Source organism: Plutella xylostella, chromosome 21, assembly GCF_932276165.1.
Source record: "Plutella xylostella chromosome 21, ilPluXylo3.1, whole genome shotgun sequence".
Lineage (NCBI taxonomy): Eukaryota > Metazoa > Arthropoda > Insecta > Lepidoptera > Plutellidae > Plutella > Plutella xylostella.
The window spans coordinates 3,752,795-3,772,466 of NC_064001.1; the positions used below are offsets into that span (position 1 = coordinate 3,752,795).

Consider the following 19,672-nt stretch of genomic DNA (forward strand, 5'->3'; position numbering starts at 1 on the left):
CACAAGCTTGCTTGTGTTGGGGTCCACTAACCCACACTGGGACAGAGTAGTGGACTAGGCCTAACCCATTCCTTCATTGGAAGGAGACCCATGCCCCGGCAGTAGAGATGTGACGGGTCGTGATGATGGTTAAATTAATGATTATGAGATTTATAATTATTCTGCATCTTGACATAAATTTCAATATCCAACCCCAAAGTAAAGTCGAAGTGATACGGACCATACGATCGCTGAAAAGTGGATACAGGGAACGACGGATATCCTACGGAGGCATAAAAAGGAGGATGGTTCCAATATACCGAGGATGATGAAGTGAAGTTAGAGTAAAAGAGAATTTTATTTATGTCCAACTTTATCCTTTGAGGTTTGCTTATGTTCATATTGCTTTATCCTGAAAATTATGGGATAAATACGGGTCGTAGACACTTAAAAAAAAAGTGGGCTTCCATTTCGTAAAAAAAAATATCAAAATCAGTTAAGTTGATCCAGAGTTTTGCTCTTGGGAACACATTTCCGGTTAGAATTTTATTCATGCCCAACTTTTTCCTATGAGGTTTGCTTTCCGTCAAAATGCTTTATCCTGAAAATTATGGGATACAAACGGGTCGTAGATACTCACTAAAAACGTAGGCTTCTCTTTTGTAAAAAAAATATCAAAATCGGTTAAGTTGATCCAGAGTTTTGCGCTTGGGAACACATTTCCGGTTAGAATTTTATTCATGCCCAACTTTTTTATATGAGGTTTGCTTTCCGTCAAAATGCTTTATCCTGAAAATTATGGGATACAAACGGGTTGTAGATACTCACTAAAAACGTAGGCTTCTATTTTGTAAAAAAAATATCAAAATCGGTTAAGTTGATCCAGAGTTTTGCGCTTGAGAATACAGTTCCGGTTAGATTTTTATATAGATGTGAAATGTTGTTTCCGATTACATTTCAATATAAAATATTTAATAATAGCTTTACTTTTGATATATATTTTTTATTATGTGTAAAAAAGTAATGTCTTGTGTCTACAATATAAATATTTTACATTAAAAACCATATTGTTATCAAAAAAAATATTTTATAAAAATAAATATTTGGTTGGATCCTTTCTGCGAAACGTTGAATTTCCCTGCTTGCATAGAAAAAGCAATTTAGGAGAAAGGATCCAAGTGCATACTTTCATTAATAACTCAATAAATATTCGTTATAGCTACACCATGATTTGCAATAGTAAAATAACAATAAATATGCATAATTTAAGATAATTTTCACATATAAGATGCTTTTCATTGCTGAAGAATACCGATTAGAACTTAAAACGTCTATATCTCAGAACTAGGTTTGTGTGGGTTGAGTCCTTTCTGCGTAACTACGTCCATTACTGTTCTACTAATTCAAGTCTACCTTCAATATATTCTTGGCTAATTCGATCCTTCGGTGCCTTCTTAAAATTAACCCGCGCTTTCTTTATTCTATTGCTCAAGTCTAATTGAAAGTTTACTATAGAATCCATTTTTACCAATAGAACTTACTTACTTACTTTACTCTTACCCTAAGATTAAATATTTACATATTATTTTTCAGTTAAGCCAAAAATGTTTCAAATTTTTCTAAGTCTACGGTTACTATACTAATTCACTAAGTTTACATGTCCTTAGCTTTAAAGTCTATTTTCGCTCAACACCGATGAAACTTCCAAGTGTTTTGTTTCTTGACAATAAAGTACAAATTCGTCTACAAATCGACCCATCAATATTGTAATGTACTCACAGTTTTTTTTTCACCCTTTACTTCACTCACTCACTGATCACTGATTGCGCCAAGTAGGTAGTTCCTCTGGAATCTGGATACAGCCTCGGCCGCCCACAATACTCTTCCTAGTACTGCGGAGTCGCTGTTTCTGGTTCCGCTCCGTCCTGTCAGGCGCTGGTGATGACCACACGCCCTGCCGCCGCCGCCGTTCCACCAGTTTGATGTTTGCACCGCACCGCACCGTGCAAACTCCCTCCCACCAAGTTACGATGTTGCGATAGCTATCCCCTGTCCGTAGCTTCCGTCGATAACTCAAAATGCGATTGGTTGCTAATTCAATTTTGACTACGAAGGACCATATGAACATTCACTCCTCGAACTAACTCGAATAGTAAAACTATTGTACGTGAATGTTCATAATAATTTATTTATTTTCCAATTTAAAAGACCGAAAAATTGCTTCTTTTTCTCTGACAAATTATCAACAACATAGACACACGTGTCAAAACATAAAAAAGAACATAAAAATGTAAATTCTCAGAATAACAACATTATGACTTAAACATTGTGAACGATCAGCGCTGTAAATACTTTTGAACTGAGATTTTAATGTAAACCTATGTTTTAAATCCATATTTCTTCTTCTAACATGAACCTTGTGTTATTCAAACCTTATTTCATCCATATGAACACCAGCTTGAGCAAGACATTTGAAAAGTACTGTAACATTTTCGAAGTAAATTTTAATATTATGACAATATTATGAATTATCGACTCAAATTTCGTTACTGATAAATCAATATCTCTTTTAGCACCAAACACATAAATCTAAAAAAAAATGCATGAAGAAAATGCACTTAACCACTCTAAATACATATCTAAATACATGGCGTTCGGAAATACGACCGTTGCCGAACAATGGCGAAGATTTCTATGCGCATTATCAATTTTGGGGAACTGTAAATAGCTGACAAAGATAAAAGGTCTTAGCAAAATCGCACTCTTTCTTGGACTTTACTTATAAGTAGTTCGACTGTAGGTAGGTATAAGTACTACTCCCTAACCATATAAAGTAACTAGACTACTAGTATATAGATGTCGTTATAATTAGATTAATTAATTCAAGTAACAAGACTCACAGACATAGTAGGACTTTAGGTAGTTGGCCCGTTATGATGGAAAATACTTGTTAGATAACGTAAGCCCCAGTTAAATTTTCTTTGCGTAGAATGAATCGTTTATTAGAAATGTCATAGTTGGCAGTGACAGCTGACAGTTTGGCAAAAAACAAATTGAAATAGTTTTGATTATAAATTGTAGATGGCGTAAGTTTTTAATTTTATGTACTGTTTTATCTTCAAAATGGACCAATAGAATCGTGAGAAGTGTCTCATTTTATGACGTCACGTTCCACGTTGGAAGTTGACCCATGTCAATTTCTCCGTTCTATTTCTTTTTTCTAAATGTTTGTTGGAAAAAAACAAAATAAATAATGTTGTATGGACAATAATACACGGAATGCTTTCAGTATTTCTTTCCCAATAGAAAAGAGAACCAGTGCTATCAAGAATCATGTTTATTTGTGAAATAAAGTGTGCAATGCAGAAAAATGACTCGTGCAAACGAGGATGTGAATAGGATCTTGGAGTATCTCACAAAAAATGACGAGGATTTCAATACAGTGAATGCAAAAAGTGAAATAATGGATTCTTATAATCAAGACAGTCTTCTGGTTAGTATATTACATGTTATTTACCAAGTATTTACCGCATAAATACCCTAATCTTTACTGATGACGAGCGAGAGTATCTCAAAGTTGATATAAATTAGAACACTACATAAAAAATAATTGAGTGATATGATTGAAAGAAAGCAAGCGTGCTATGTGACGGGCGTCGGGGTAATAGTTGGCGTCTCTGCACGACCAGTGAAGGATCCCGTTCGGCGACTTTCAAGCCCGTACCTACACTTTTACCGTTATCCGTTCATTTGGTTGTTGTATCGGTAGCGGACGCTCGCTGCACCGGGCATTTCGGCCTTCATTACTTCTAGCTAATTCATTAATTGCGTGTCGATTAGCTAAGTGATAATAAGAGTAAACGCCGGTGTTTTCCCAGATTCGCGCATTAATTCTGGCGTTAGTTGTTTGGCGTCGATTGCGTCGCGCGCGTTTCTTGTTTCATAAACAAGTGCCACCGAGGCACTGGCACCATGCGGTCGTTATCAGCTCCATATGTCGCGTAGTTATCGGGCCGGCGACACGCTCCACCCCTAGCTGCACTCACGGGAGACTCCCAGTGTTGACACAAACTTGCATACAAAATTACACAAACCTTATCCACTGTCTCAAACTGTAAATCTTATTGGAAGTGACTGTTCAATGTTTTAACTCAGTGCCTGTGTTGTGTTTTCCCATGGGATTGTTTTGATTTGTGCATAATGGATAAGAAATTAGACTTAATGTCGTTTCTGGAGGTAATTCCCAAATTTTGTTGTGTGTTTTCATTCATGTTTGGCATGTTATGAAGAGAATTTGTACTTATTATCTATGTTGTTGTAGTCCCAGGTTGATACTACAGATAAGACTTACTGAGGTATAAAATTAACTGAAAGATAACATAATAAACCTGTGATGTGTGAACTTATAGCAACCTTTCTCTTCTGAAAAGAGAGAGGCAGTCTAGAGATACCACTCTTTGGACTTTAACAATGTTATTATTTCATGCAGCACAATTTCTTATGAAGAAAAAACTCTCAATTTGCTTCTGTTTTAGCTTAAAACTATACAATTGTTAACTTTGATAACATTGTTTCATAAACACATGGCACTATTGAATCAGCCACAAAACTTGGAATTTCCATATGAAATGTTGATAGTACTAAAGTAAAAGATCCCAATCAGTTCACTTTCATGTTAAAAGGTTGAATAAATATTCAGTAAGAGCTTACGCCATCTCACTATGGGGTCAATGCCACACAAGTATGGTTTGCCAAACAGGTTCACTGAGCCCAAAATATCATGAGGATGCCAAAATACTTTTTATTATTCACAAAATAAGGTGTAAGGCTTGTCTTCGACTTCCATCATTATGTGCAAGCCTGTTTTATAGAGGCCTTTTTTATAATACTATTACTATACTATACCTACCTATCTATATTATCATGTAAGATGAAGTAGTTCCAATAATTGTTATGCAATACATTATCCCTGAATGCTTAAGGCTCTTATTTAACCCAGAAATCCCAGTAGCCACTCTGACACCTGAGATAGATGATTCAAAGCTCATTTGTAAAAGCTTGTTGACCATATTAATTAGCTGAGTAATCCTTACACCTTTAATTACATCTTAAGCTTCACACCAAAAGCCTACACACCCTCCATAGCACCTAATCAAGACTTAACCTTCAATGTTTCTAAGCACATTATTACCCCCATTTAGTCGGACACGTGGCAGTCCTACTCCGAGGACTTGCTGGAGAATATCTTCTCTTTGGAGGACGGCTCTGGGATCAATCTGCTGGATGACACGTTGCCCGACTTCAACCTCGGTGCTGACAGTGTCTCGCAGCCGTCTGACGGACCAAGCAGCTCGTGCTCCGACAGCGGGCTGTCCAGTGACCAGGCTGAGTTGTAAGTACATAATTATTAGATATAGATGCTTATATGCATACCATAGATTGATATCAAATTCTTGTAGTGAACCAATTTCAATCTTATGTGTTTACAGGTCATAAATGAGAATTCAGATCATAAATGCACAAATATTTGTTCCTCAAATTCCCATGAGTAAGCATTGGCAAAGTATGCATATACTGTATTTTTTCTTACTTGTTGTAGATTTTAAGCAATCTTGGAGTGTCTTTTCATTTGGATTAATTTAAAAACAAATGAAATATTTACAAGCAAAAATGATTGATTTCGTAATTAAACTATTTATTTTGGCCGTAGTTTATTTGTGCAATAGTATTTTAATTAAAAAGACACACAAAGATTGTTTACCTTTTTCGCCAAATAAGAATGAATACAGTATACTTAGAAAGCCATTGTATAATATTATGGCATCCACTGTCCAACTTATTACTTTGTAACTAATGAAAAGAAGGTGACAGTCACCTCCCACTGACTAACCATAGGAGAAGTTATAAACATAATTATTTATTAAATAAATATTGGGAATATGTATGCATAGATAATATAAATTATATGTTTAATTAGTTATTTTAATTACTGATGAAATTATGAGTAATATAATTCTTGTTAAGAAATTACCATTTAATTCAATCACTTCTCACATCAACAAATTGATCTGGTGGTTTTTGTTCCATCCTCGTAATATTAAAAAAGAATTTTAGCTAATTGCCTCATTTCTTTCACTATTTAATTACTTAATTAGGCTACAAAGCGAGCTAGACTAGTTCATTTAATGAATTTAACTTGAAAAAAGATAGCCATATATCCGTAGCAATAAGATAGAAAGGGGTAGAACGAAGATCTGATTTCATTCACTTCAATGGCCATTTAGGATTGGTTTTTACGGACACTTTCACCTTTTGGCGAACATTGCAGTTGCAATTTAAGTTTTATTAAGCGCGCAGTAAGAATTATTGTAGTGTGGTCCAATTGAGACGGTTGCATCAGAATTAAGTTTTTAAATATCACTCACTCAACTCGTTTGGGTCGACATATCTAGATTTACTTTCTGCTTATCTCATTATCCCATAACTTTTGTGTCACGCCAGCATGAATAATTGTTCAGTTTGTGTAACTATGTAGGTAATGTATGTACATATGTATGTACATATGTATGTACATATGTAGGTATGTATGCTTACCAATTTATTGTGAAAGTCATAAAAGTACATTGAAAGTAGGTAATCTTGGAATTAACACGATTACAAAGTTATAATAATATTATCAATTGGATACAATGTCTACAGAGCTAATGAAATACTTTTCAGCTACTTTTTCTGAACGTATTAATTGGTCTTATATGCTTTGCTATCCAATATCTTTATTTATTGCAAAATTTTTACATAAGAAACATTTTTTATCCCAAAACTCCGCCGGAAAACGTCTTTCATCGTGTAGCTAACTAAGCAAAGATAGGAAAGGAAGGAATTCGATTATTTTATTCAAATCACACAAGAGCTTATGTAATGAGCAAACCTCGCGTAGGCCACTAAACGCTAGTGTAGTTGAATGACCTTATCTAACATCCTCTACTGTCTACTCTCGAAAATAATGTAACAAATTAACTGCTGTTGGAATCATCTCTCTTCATCAGTAGATTTTATTATGAAAGTGTAAGCGCTGCGGTTAATTATTACATTAATTATTTATTGTTACAAGACATAAAAACACCACGATGATAAACACTAGCCTAGCTCTAGTGTTTGACACCGACATAAGAACGTTTTAGAGCCTAAATAGTCGTCCTGAACAAACGAATACTGAAGCAGCACACCTGCACAGCAAGGTATTCTCTTAACTCATTATTAGTCATCATTGAGTGAACGTAGAAGGTCCGGTTTTAGGCGCAAATTACGGATACAGATAGAATTCAAGCCTTGGCAATGAATAGAAGTAACTATGATAAGCGATAAATCTTGGTGGGCTTTTTTAAACTGGTTTTTATACGTAAAAATCGCTAATTTAATACAAATAAGATTTTATCAGGCACGCCTCTTATTTCATTGGCACTATTATAAAACTGGCGAAATGTGGATGCAATGCGTCTCACGCCACGCAATGCCTCCCCCATAAGTTATAGAATGCGTAAGTAATCATTAATTAATGATATTTTATGTTAAATGGTCAGTAAATCATGATTAAATTTTTCTACGTTTCATTTGACCGAAACTAATAGCGAAGCTGATTATTAGAAATTATATCGTTGGTAAACCTATTCTCTGACCTATAGGCTATTCATATTATTATTAATATTATATTTACCTACGACCTGGATACAGAACAGTACTATTACAATATGCTTTAAAATAAAATAATACTCGTATAATGAGTGTCTGACATTTAAACAAGTAACCTTGGATATTTATAATTTTGATTCGAACTCGTTTTAAAATGGGCCACATTTTGATGATGCTAGACGCTACAGACTTACTAGGCTACGCCAACAATGGATGCTCTAGGGCTCTAGTGAAATTTGACTCTAAGATTCTTCCTTGACGAATTAGGAAGTTTAGGAGGAGCTGCTGCGCTTACCCCGGCTCTACATATCTCGTTGAAATAAACGTGCCGATTGCATGAAAACCCTCTGTAAAAACCCTGTAGCACTCTGTGTCCAATAGAAACCTTTAGATGTATAATAATGCACATAACGTAATAGTTCAAAATTATACCCTATTTATTGGAAATTCTTGTAGTTAATGTACATTGTATTTCATAAAACGGGTTAATGTTTTAGGTTAGCACGTGGAGTTTGTATCAATAACATTAGGCCTTAAACTGTAGCATGTTATCAACATTCAGATAACTTTCACATGTTCGTACGCATGCGATACTTACAAAGTCAGCTTATCTTGGGCACCTATAGGTACCTATATAAACAGCTAACCTTTTACCCCCAGTTTCTGAAAGGCGAAATAAACTATCGATTAATAAATTACAAATACTCATGTGGATCAGGATATAAACGGGGGAGGTTTTTGAATCAGACATCCATTTTGGAATATTTATGAAAATGTATACATATTATGATAATTTTATGATTATTAAATCGTTTTACCGTGTGTCGGTGACCAATACTAAAGCGAGCAAAAGTTTGTCACTGTGGTGAAAGAATTAGCTACTCGGACACGGATGAATAGTAATACCTTAAGAGCAACTACTACTTAATAATTATATCTACTTAACTATAGATAAACCGTGTTTACTTTCTTGGAGAGAATCTCCTTGAATTGACACGACACGAGTAAGAGTAGTCAACAGGGTCTTTGCGATCTCTGGCTATGACTAATCGTCCTTGCGGCTCCAGTGAGTCAGACATTGTAGCAGTATTGCTTATTGGTTTTCTTTCTTTGATATTTGGTTTCGCATTCTGCAGCGATAAGATTCCTAACTTCGTTTTTGTAAATGTGTTCAATAATATGTTCTAAGAATGTTTTAAATACATAATCGGTCATATGCTTTCGATGCCGAGGATTTATAACCCTAGTGAAGCTAATTAGAAAGGAATCTTTTTGAATAGCAAGGTAGAAAACCTATAAGAACTTATAAGTAATACATAGTAAATGGTTAGAATGGCCTAGAATGTAATGTGTTTTTGCTAACTTATGCGATTCTTAAAGTAGGTAAATCATAAAAAGTAAATCAATAAGTATTTATGTGCAATTTCGCAATTGCTACATGGAAGGAATGAGATTCAAATCAATTAACCGCAGTAAAACCAAGTGTATAAAACCTAATATTAGGTTATTAGGTATTCTCAATCCCTGAAAGTTCATAATCTATAGGTAATAAAACTGTTAAGTTGTTATCCGTGCCGGTAAATATTTCTTTCCATACGGATCTATTTTCCCTTGCAAATTAAAAAATGACAGATGAAATTTATGGATTATTAATTATGGATTGAGCTGTCATAGGGCTCAGATGCAGCCTGGTGAATAAGGTTCACTTTCCCTTCCAACTCAATAAATGTCAGAGAAAATGCACTTATCTGACAGCTGTCATAGCCCTCACGCTATTCTTCACGGTTCTACCTTTTTTGGCATAAGATTTTTTTGCCTAATCTCGTATTGCATAGTAACGTTTGGTCAACGTCTCGTTACGCCGAAAATCGTATGGCATAAATCTCGTTTAGTAAAAAGTTATTTCGCATAACATTGTTTAGCCTAATAATGGTATGGCCAAATCTTGAATAGCCTAATAATGCTATGGCATATGTTTATACAAAGTAATAATATTCGTTTGGTTTTACTTTGACGGAGCGTCTCCCTACATAGCGCAAACTGGTGCCTTGTATTGTTTCCGCTGTTTGGAAAACGCTCCGCTCCGCTTCGCTGCGCTCCGCTTTGGTTTTGATGAACATGTGCACCTAACCCGCTCCTCCTCGCTTTGCTCGTCGTCGCACCTATTTTTAGGTTTCGATCTCATGGGGTTTGTAATAATTATATTGGTCGTTAACTTTCGATTTTTTGATCATACAATATCGTGATTTTCGGGATGTAGGAGAAAAATACCACAATTTGTACATTTACTACATACTTAATATATTATTTATTAAGATAACATTAGGAGAAACAAGATTATACATAGGTATAGACGAACATAAATTTGAGCAAACGAAACTTAGGTGTTTAAAGATTGTGCCTAAAGAGTTTTAGACGAAACGAGCCTTATGCCACATAAGTCTTGGCAAAGTGATGGTTCGGCCAAAAAAGTTTAGACCATACGAGTTATGCGAAATGAGGTTTGGTCAATAAAGATTATGCCAGATGAGCGGAACCCATTCTTCACAAACATATAACAGCTCACTCCCTTCCAGCATTTTACCAGCTGTCTTATTGTCTCGAGTGGTTGTCTGGAAGAAATCGCTTTAAGCGATAAGACCGCCATTTGTAATCTATCTATCTATCATATTGCTCATGTTATACTTCACAAACTACAACCTTACCCTCCCTTGCAGCGACTTCGAGCAGCAGCTCTCCCCGTTCCTCATCCAGAACTCGTGCGACGAGGGTCTGCCTCCGCTGGTGGAGCCCCCGAGCCCGGTGGACGGCCAGGATGTGGTGGTCCCCGGCGACTCGGAGGACCAGTTCGACATGGCGCACTTCGAGCAGAACGTGGTGCCCGGGTTCATTAACGGCGATACATTCCAGAGTCCTGGTGAGTGGGTGTTTTTCCGTCGAAATGTAAACAATGGGGAGGAAAACCAAGTGAAACTTTGTCAGCACCAATTACATTATCGGGGAGAAAAAATGGCGACTGAACCAACCAATTAGAACTGGGGAATCAGGCACAGTCTGTAATTAGCTTTTCGTTTTTCTCCCCATTGCGCATCGGTTTTGGCTGAACTGCATACAGAAAGAACGCTTGTTACCATCAGCGCCGCCGCCAACCCTAAAGTCTAACAAAATTGTGAAATTAAAAGATTGGAGCTGGTTAGCCAGCTTTCTTTCTGTATTCAGCCTTAGGTATGAAAGCAATTCATTGTCAAATGCTCAATATTTGTATATTATTTGCGTCGCAGTTAAGAAGCACGTTGCGACGTACTTATCTTGTTTTTGCATAGGAGCCCTTATTTTGCTGTTACTTGATTGATGATTAGGTATTTAATAGCTTTAAGATTGTAAGGAATAATAAAATTAATATAGAAAATATAACCACTTAATATACATAAATACCACCTCATTCTTAAACTAGCATCATATTACAATTATAGCTAAATTACCTTAAATCCTGCCTAATGCTTTTCTTGTCTACAAACAAAATGGCGAGTAAGCGGTCTAGGCATTCTCGGTCACTGTCCCATATGCATTTGTATGCATGACGCACAGATCGGCCCGGGGTCACTCTATATGGCGAAAAACTAAGTTTCGGATCGCTGCTGCGCGAGCCACGACTCTGTCTGGTTGTAATAAACGTGCCGGTTGCGTGACAGCTCTCGTTCGTTCGTTTTTCATCAGTATAGAGTGTCCCTCCTGTTACGTACATTCAGCGAACTTTGTTATGTTATTTGAGTGCATGACGTGAAAAACTATGTACTTACGTAGGTACTTCTTATCTGGGTCAAGAAAATGCTATCTTACTAATAAGGGACTGGCTTTGAAAAAGGTGTGTTTGCCTATTTGATTATTTCACAACTATTCAATAAATGATTTCGAAATTATGGTTTACTTACGCATGTTGGTACATTGCTGTGCTAACTCAAACATAAAATATATTGTTGAAAATCCCTGAGAACATTTGACGGGCTATAGCAAGCTGTTTTTCGTCCTTCTACTTTTGAATGGGCACCTCTGTATAATGAATCACGTATTTACTTAATTTGAATACAACTGTACCAACATTGCTTCAGTAATTAAAGTTGTACTTTCAAAACGGTTTGTTTACCGTTAACAAACTTCTGTAGAAGACGTTCTGCCTTTATTGCGCAACACGTATCTACAAGGTTATTAAATTAAGTCCAATTTGTTTCTATCATATTGTAAATTCTTATCCTTAGATAAACCCTTAGAGGCCCTACTAAAATTATATTAAATTATCAATAAGTAATGTATACTTATTCACACTTTGTATCATCGGATTGACGATTGGAAGTTTATTCTCTACTTCAAGCTACGTTACGTTACGATAAATCCTACCAACCGCCTTTCGCTAAACTGTTTGAGTATATTATATCAATAAAATACATTACATGAACACTGTGAACTGGTTAGATAAAAGAGAAAACATTATATAGCATTTAATGTTCACGAATTCAATAATTATAAAAGATACTTCCAAACAAGTAAAAATTAAACTAAACATTAGATAACGTTGTTCATAGAGAGACGGAAGTTCATCCGTAAAGTAGAATATCTAATCAACAGGCACTTAAAACGTAGATTACAAATACAACAAGTTAATCCCCTTACCCAGAACACGGTCCGAGCTATATTATGACTTAATAACTTTATTTACAATTACAACTTTTGATATTGCCTGACCTCTAGCTAAATAAAATAGATAACATGTCCGAAAAAGACCTGGATGACCTGAAAAAAGCGTAATAACTAACTAAGTATTACTTAATAACAAGATAAGCTGGTCAAGTTTAACATTTGTAAAACTTTTCTTTAAGGTCATGCGCACAATTGAATACGTACCTCATTTATTACGAGCATACCCGTTTAACCTCGCCATTTCCATACTTCCTGTTCAGGGATGTCAATAATGTCTCCACTTTTCTACATGAGCGTGTTGAAAACAATTATCTCCTTCAATTTAAGGTAAAACAGGACGTAAACGGCGAAACTCCCAGACGCCGCAAGCCGTAGTGCAGCCTAAAGTGCAAAAGGCAACAGTGAAGCCGGTGGGCAAGGCCACCGCTGTGCAGAAACCCCAGCTGGTGGTCAAAGCGCAGCAGAGACCGCTTAAGGTGGCCAACATCCAGGTCATCAACCCGCAGCCCAAGGTCTACGCTAAGCCGATGGACAACGCGCCTCAGAGGAAGGTCATCCGTGTCGCTCCCATGGCTGGAAACCCGCGGTCTATCCTCCTTCCAGTCACGATCAAGGATATGAAGGATCTGAAGTCGATCAAGATCATCAACGCGTCGGACCTGAAGAACGCCGGCAACATCAAGCTGGCCGCCGCCAACCTGCTGTCCCAGAGCAAGCTCAAGGACCTGCAGGAGAGCAACGACTATGAATACGAGAGCCACACCAGCAATAATTGCGGTGAGTTTTTTACTTTTTTGTAAAGTCTGTTTTTAATCTCAGAATTGAAAGATTTTGAACCCTTCATCATCAATCGATTATCCCGCCAATATAACGATACGTCACTTAATCGATGGACAATCGAATGATCCCACTGCTGGGCAAAGGTACCCTCTATCTGTGAAACACTTCCATGTTCCGTGCCACCTTAATCTTGTATCTAACTAAATTTACACATTGTACCGTTTAGGAACGTAATATACCTCTAATAGTGTTTTCCCTGAAACATGGGCTTCCTCGCCCATAAGCCTATTATGACAAAGGTATTAGCGGCTCGGTAACAGAGCAGTTCATACAATCAAGCCCCGACGACGTTATATAAGTCTATTGACTCGAACGCCATTCGGTGAAGGCAATTTAGTGTGTCTACACTTTCCTTTATTGAATGTTATTGCCCTTATTTGTGAGCTAGTGGCCAGACACTAGAGTAATTGATAAGTATAGTAAGCTCGATATTAAATTAGTTATCGTATTGCCAGGGAGAAAATAGCGAATGTAGCAAAGATATAAAATCTGTATAGGTTTTTTTCTTTTGTCACTTTTCCATTAACTCTTCTCGAGCTATAAGATCTAACGAGTTATCTTTTTTTGTCTATAGAAACTACTCAGTAGAATAAAATCTGGGTCATTTATTTGGTAAATTTTGCTTACCTGTCTAGAAGAGACGGCTTGCCAAATTATTAACGAGTCGTGATCAAGTTTATCGGTCGATTAAAAAGTACATATGTATATGAAATAGAAAAAAAAACTGATACAATCAGTTATTGCAATCCTTTTTATCCATATGTTCGTCTTATTTTTGATAATCATATTTTCTCTTTCTCACACTTATGACCCACGTGTTAATGGCTGATTTATCAGTATATTCATTAGCACAACATTTCTTGAGTTGCCGAGTTTATTAGTGAAATGGTTAGGTATAATATGATTGAGTTAATGTTAACAGACTATGACTCCACTCGAATGCAATCTAGAAAGACAAGGATCGTACATTGCTTCCGAATTAGTACTTAGGTACCTAAGTATATCCTAATTGAATGTTGAGGTTATAAAACGAGCCATAATCTCTTCTACTAATGACAGACGTACACACCTTAAACTTATAACACCTTTACGGTTAAAACAGTAATGGCAAATAGTTAAATCGTGATTCACTTAAGAGCGAAATCATTATTTAACTTTTTTACCTATATACCGTTACTTTTTTGAAGGTGCTTCTAACCTTTTTTGTAAAGTTCAATCACCTGTTATATGTTGTAGGTAGTTAATAATCGGACATAAGAGTACATGTATTGAATATTTAGTGAAGGAAGTATAGGCATTCGAGCGTATAGCCTATGATTATTCATTTTTAAAGCATGTTGGTTTGGTACCGTAATTTCTTATAAAAAGTGCTTTGATTAATCTTGTTGGACTATCAGAATGGATTTGGGCATATTTTTTTAAAAATACATTCGTGGATTGGATTCGTGGGATGCTACCAGTTACAATTTTGTGTTGTGTCTAAATAAAGGAACCAAAGGTTGATAACGGATAGGTATGTCTTTGGCATAATTTGTACAATCTTATCTGATTAGAAAACGCATCGCAACACAAAGTACAAAAATACAACATTGTCAGACATGGTTACATAGATGTCTGATCACATGTAAAGTATTACAGGCTGTTATGTAAAGTTTTAACGATGCAAATTTAATTCAAGCGGCTTGAGAACTTGAATGTTATGCATAAATGAATCAAATTCACAATATTCTCAATTTTGTGTCTTGTATTTTTTTCAAATAAATATATTTTCCAGTGGCCAAGATAAAAGAGCTACGGTATCTACCTATTAATAATATGAGTATCCTTGGTGCGAATCCAATAAGATAAGATATACAAATTGAAACAATTTTAATGTCTGCCTAAACGAAAATACCTACTACATTTTGTAATTTCGGATAGTAATTATATCACAGTTATCTTCCCATCACAACTGGACACCGGATTTTTTTGTTCTATAACTTTTATAATCTTCTACAAACCAGACTTAAAAAAAAATATTTATTTATGACTCAAATGAGACTGTTTATCATAGTAAGTTTTATGACTATGTCCCAACAATGGCCAATAATTCTGTATTCAAATTTGGGACACCCATACCTCAAACCACTTCTCTGAACAAACCTCCTAACTTATTATTCTAAGCTCAACCTTTCCCACTCCAGACGACTCCGGCACTGACCACAGCGACGACGACGACGAAAGAGACAAAGTGACTCACGACGGCAAGAACGGCTATCCCCGTCTCGTTCTAACAGCCGAAGAACGCCGACTGCTGTCCAAGGAGGGTATCAGCCTGCCGACGTCGTATCCGCTCACGAAGCACGAAGAGAGGGAGCTGAAGAGGATTCGGCGCAAGATCAGGAACAAGATCTCTGCGCAAGACTCGAGGAAACGCAAGAAGGAATACGTGGATGGGCTTGAAGACAGGTTGGTTGACTATCTGCATATTTTTAAATCAGGTTACTTAAAAAAACTAGGGTTTTCGTTCTAAACTCTTTTATACGGGATCCATATTCCCATTACCGTGGATGGAAGAGGATAGAGTGTTGGAGATGTTCGACAGAATTCCAATGGGAAATTCATTACTAAGCGAAGCTCAAAAGCTAGATTGATATAAAATGCTTTTGGGAGATGGTCCATTTGATGGTTCGATCCATTGCGACAACAAGGCACTATAAATGTGACATTATTTATTATTAAATTTCACTTTTGTTACATAAATGTGACTTAGTTACAATGAGACACATGAGGTTACACCTAACGACCTTACTTATTATTTATTCAAATGCAAATACATGTTATATTTACAGTATTGCACCTTCATTACACATTGTTTACCTTATAAACTAATTATCATAATTTAATAATAATAACCGATGTATTTTCAGAGTGAAACAATGCACAGCGGAGAATCAAACGCTTATTAGAAGAATAAAGATCCTCCAGTCGCAGAACCACACTCTGACAGCACAATTGAAGAGATTACAGGTAAACTTCCTGTACTTGCTAACACGCGTTCTACAAAGAATTTAATGTACAGGGTGATACAATAAAGTAGGTATTTTAAGTACATGCCAAAATGGGATGACTACAACTTAAAAAAAATCAATTGCTTCCCCATTAAATCTTTTTTCACGTCTAAACAGCTGGGATGGCATTAGGTACAGCAAATTGCCATAGATTACATCTGGGAAAGATATAAATGAGCAGAATTTTTACAATCCTACTCTGAATTCTAACCGGACGGTATCCTCAATATATCAGAAATGCTACTGTTCATTAATTTAGCAATATATCATCACGACCCATCACGTCCCCACTGCTGGAGCACGGGTCTCCTTCTAATGAAGGAAGGGCCTAGTTTTAGGCGTAGTCCAATTTGCTAACCCACCCTTTCTCCCCAGAACGTGCTAACAGGCGTCTCCAGCCCCAACACCGGCAAGTCGACACAGCCGGCCACGTGTCTGCTAGTTCTGCTGTTGTCCGTGGCGCTAGTGGCGCTGCCGTCCATGAAGGACGAGGTGTCTCGCCCGAGACACAACGCGGCGCCCTCCGCGCTCACTAGAGCGTTGCTTTCGGCCACTACTAGTAAGTATTTAGTTTAGATGTTGTAATGAGACAAGTATTGGCGTAACGACATGATAAGGGACCTGGTCATTCGAGACGCCGTGGATTGGAATCCTGCCATGTATACCAATTAAGCATGGCAGGATTCGAACCCACGGCCTAGAAATACCTACTTAAGGAATTTAAGTACAATAAAGTTATACCAAGGGCTCTTACGGTGAAGGAAAACGTCGTGAGGAAACCAGCGCATCTAGCTTTAGCCCTTCTAGCTGTGCTAAATCTAGATGCGCATGCGGTATGCCTAAACTAAAGGGGCAGATTTTGAAAGCTATCTTGACTAGTTTATTCACTATAACAATGTTAACACAATTTCCTAACAACAACCCGTCAATCCACAGACAAAGTGTTGGACGAGGCCGTGATAGACGACGGCGAGTTCAACATGGACGAGCTGATCACATTCAACCGACCTCACTCTGACCACGACTACCAGGTAGTCAAGACGCTCGCCAAGCCGCTGCCGGCCGGCTACCGGGACCTCCCCATCGACGAGGACTGGCCGCCCAACCTCAAGAAGCGGATGAAAAAACTTGAGTTCGACTACGAAGACGGTAGGGACTACCTACCGCCGATAGTGAAAGAGGAGAACTACGAAAACTTCTACAAGATCGACTCGAAAATGGAAGTCGAGACTTTCGGTGACAGCTTCGTTAACAACTTCATGGCGGCGGGCAGCAAGCTGGGCGAACTGATGGCGGTGCAAATACCGGTCAAGAACGAAGACCTAGTTATTGAGGAGGTGAACGACTACGACACACGTAACATCACCGAGATCAAGAGCTTCGTAGTGAATGGCACCCTCAACGACTACTGATTGTAATTTGTCCCGATTCAATGCAGATTTAGAGTTTATTTTTTATTTCATTTTCTACATTTGAAATGTTTTATGCAAATGCCTATTTTTATTATCTTTTTTATATTTTACACTGTCAATGAAATTATTCCTTAAGCGTTAGTGAGATCATGTTTTACGAATTTTATTTAGGTTAAGTGTTCTCTTGTGGTGAGTGTCCGGATTGTGCAAGAGATTTGTATGTATATCTAGTATTTATTTTAGTCTTGAAAATCTAATATATTGGCATATAGGATTCATTTATTTGCAATGTGGAGCATTTTTATATTATCATTTAATTGGTGCAATTATTTGTAGTAGCTTTTGAGTTAGTACGATTAGGCCTTTTCAAGTATTGTATCGATTGAGACTTTGAAACACTAGTTTTAGGTATGTTATAATTTTAAGATTGGCAACATTGTTAAATTTAGTTATAACTATACTTTATTTGATAGGCAGGAGTTATAGCTGACGATTAATTAAGTTCGAATAAATTTAAAGTTACATGAAATTTGTCTTATCATTCCATATCTTATTGAAACTATCTGATACCAAAGGTCAATATCAAAAAACTAAAGATTGATAGCTCGAAACGAGATACAGTCAAAGAATAAAACAATTACTTATATAAGCTTTATTTAATTATGAGTTAACTGTTAACAAATATTTTCGTATTTTTGAACAGGTTGTGACCTTAACTGAATACAAGTCAAATAGCGTATGCAGATACCATACAATCTTACAGAAAAAATAAACACTGCCAACTGTTTCTATGAATATTAATATTTATTTTTATACTTACAATTCAATTCAGTTTCGAAAGCATCATGTATTACAGTATAATACATAAAGTTAATAACTATAGCTCAAAGTCAGCGTGCTTCGCAAGCCGGGACCGACCGCTCTGCAAGCGAATATTACAAATTATAATTTAAAATTAACTACACAGTACTTTCACAAGACCAGAGCCTGCGCCACTCGCTCGCTGCAGGCGCGACCAGGCTGCAGGCCAACCAACGTAGAACGGGGTAAATGGGAATTTCAGGTTAAATAGGAACAATAATCTGCCTAATCAGAACATTCTAATTAGTGCTATTAAGAAGGTACCATTGAACACATATCAACGTCTCTTTCACTAATATAACTTCCTGGAAACTTAAGATTCTTGTTCATTTTACCCTGGAATTCCCATTCACCCCCTTTTATACTTAGAACTTATCAAATGTACACTTAAAAGTATTCCGCCCCTGGTCCCTGGCAGCCTGGTCGCGCAGCACACGGAGTGACGACTCCGCGTCGCGGTAAACGCTTCTACATTTTTGGTGCAGCCTTCCTTTACAATAAATAAACTTTCCCACAATACTTTCATTTTGGTAAAACAACAGTGCTCGATAGAAATGGCTTTAAAAGGTGTGAAAAAGTTATGAACGACCTTAATAGCTGTAAGAACCGTAAAAATGTGTTGTCGGCCCGAGTCCGTCGACTCTGTACTATACATTGATAACTTTTATGTTACACAACAATTAAAACATTATTGCAATCTTAAATAACCACAAATTTGTCTTCAATGATTTAATTACACTTTCAAATATTCGTAATCTAATTCGATTATCCTATGTTGCAAATAGAAAGTAACAAATATAAAGTAGTAACGTGTGGCCAGAGTACCGCCGGCACTCGCCGGGCAGTGTCGGCGACACGGTATGCAACTTTCAGGTGTCGGATCTATTGTACATACAATAAGTTCTCCATCAACGCGGAGAGTTATCAAATTTGTTCACAATATATAATAATTTTATACAAATTATGGCTAATGAATTAATTTTAAAACTCCCCCTCAACATATGCACATCATTAGATATTTGACATTATTCGCATTATCTATACTTTTTCCTCTAAAAATATGAAAACGACACAACAAGATGTTTTTAATGATACAAAACACTTCAAAATGTACTTAGCCGAAACGAAGAAAGTTCTAACGCTGGG

General features: G+C 36.7%; 1 protein-coding gene across 2 annotated transcripts; it reads left to right on the forward strand.

Moving 5' to 3' along the window:
- The first annotated feature begins 3,136 nt into the window (after positions 1 to 3,136).
- On the forward strand, positions 3,137 to 18,194 carry LOC105390950. 2 transcript variants are annotated; one of them, XM_038115608.2, is made up of 8 exons: positions 3,137 to 3,472; positions 5,181 to 5,371; positions 10,386 to 10,585; positions 12,691 to 13,140; positions 15,387 to 15,651; positions 16,113 to 16,212; positions 16,629 to 16,812; positions 17,190 to 18,194. In XM_038115608.2, the coding sequence occupies exons 1-8, from the start codon at positions 3,350 to 3,352 to the stop codon at positions 17,663 to 17,665; spliced, it is 1,989 nt and encodes a 662-aa protein (XP_037971536.2). In that variant the 5' UTR covers positions 3,137 to 3,349; the 3' UTR covers positions 17,666 to 18,194. The 2 variants fall into 2 exon arrangements, with proteins under 2 accessions (XP_037971536.2, XP_037971538.2); XM_038115610.2 differs by lacking the exon at positions 3,137 to 3,472 and adding an exon at positions 3,720 to 4,215.
- Positions 18,195 to 19,672: the final 1,478 nt, after the last annotated feature.

Excerpts from the sequence above, each read along its gene's own strand:
- LOC105390950 (XM_038115608.2), top strand. The coding sequence starts at position 3,350 with ATGACTCGTGCAAACGAGGATGTGAATAGGATCTTGGAGTATCTCACA. Across the intron at positions 3,473-5,180 it reads ATAATCAAGACAGTCTTCTG|TCGGACACGTGGCAGTCCTA; the intron begins GTTAGTATATTA and ends ACCCCCATTTAG. Across the intron at positions 10,586-12,690 it reads CGATACATTCCAGAGTCCTG|GTAAAACAGGACGTAAACGG; the intron begins GTGAGTGGGTGT and ends CTTCAATTTAAG.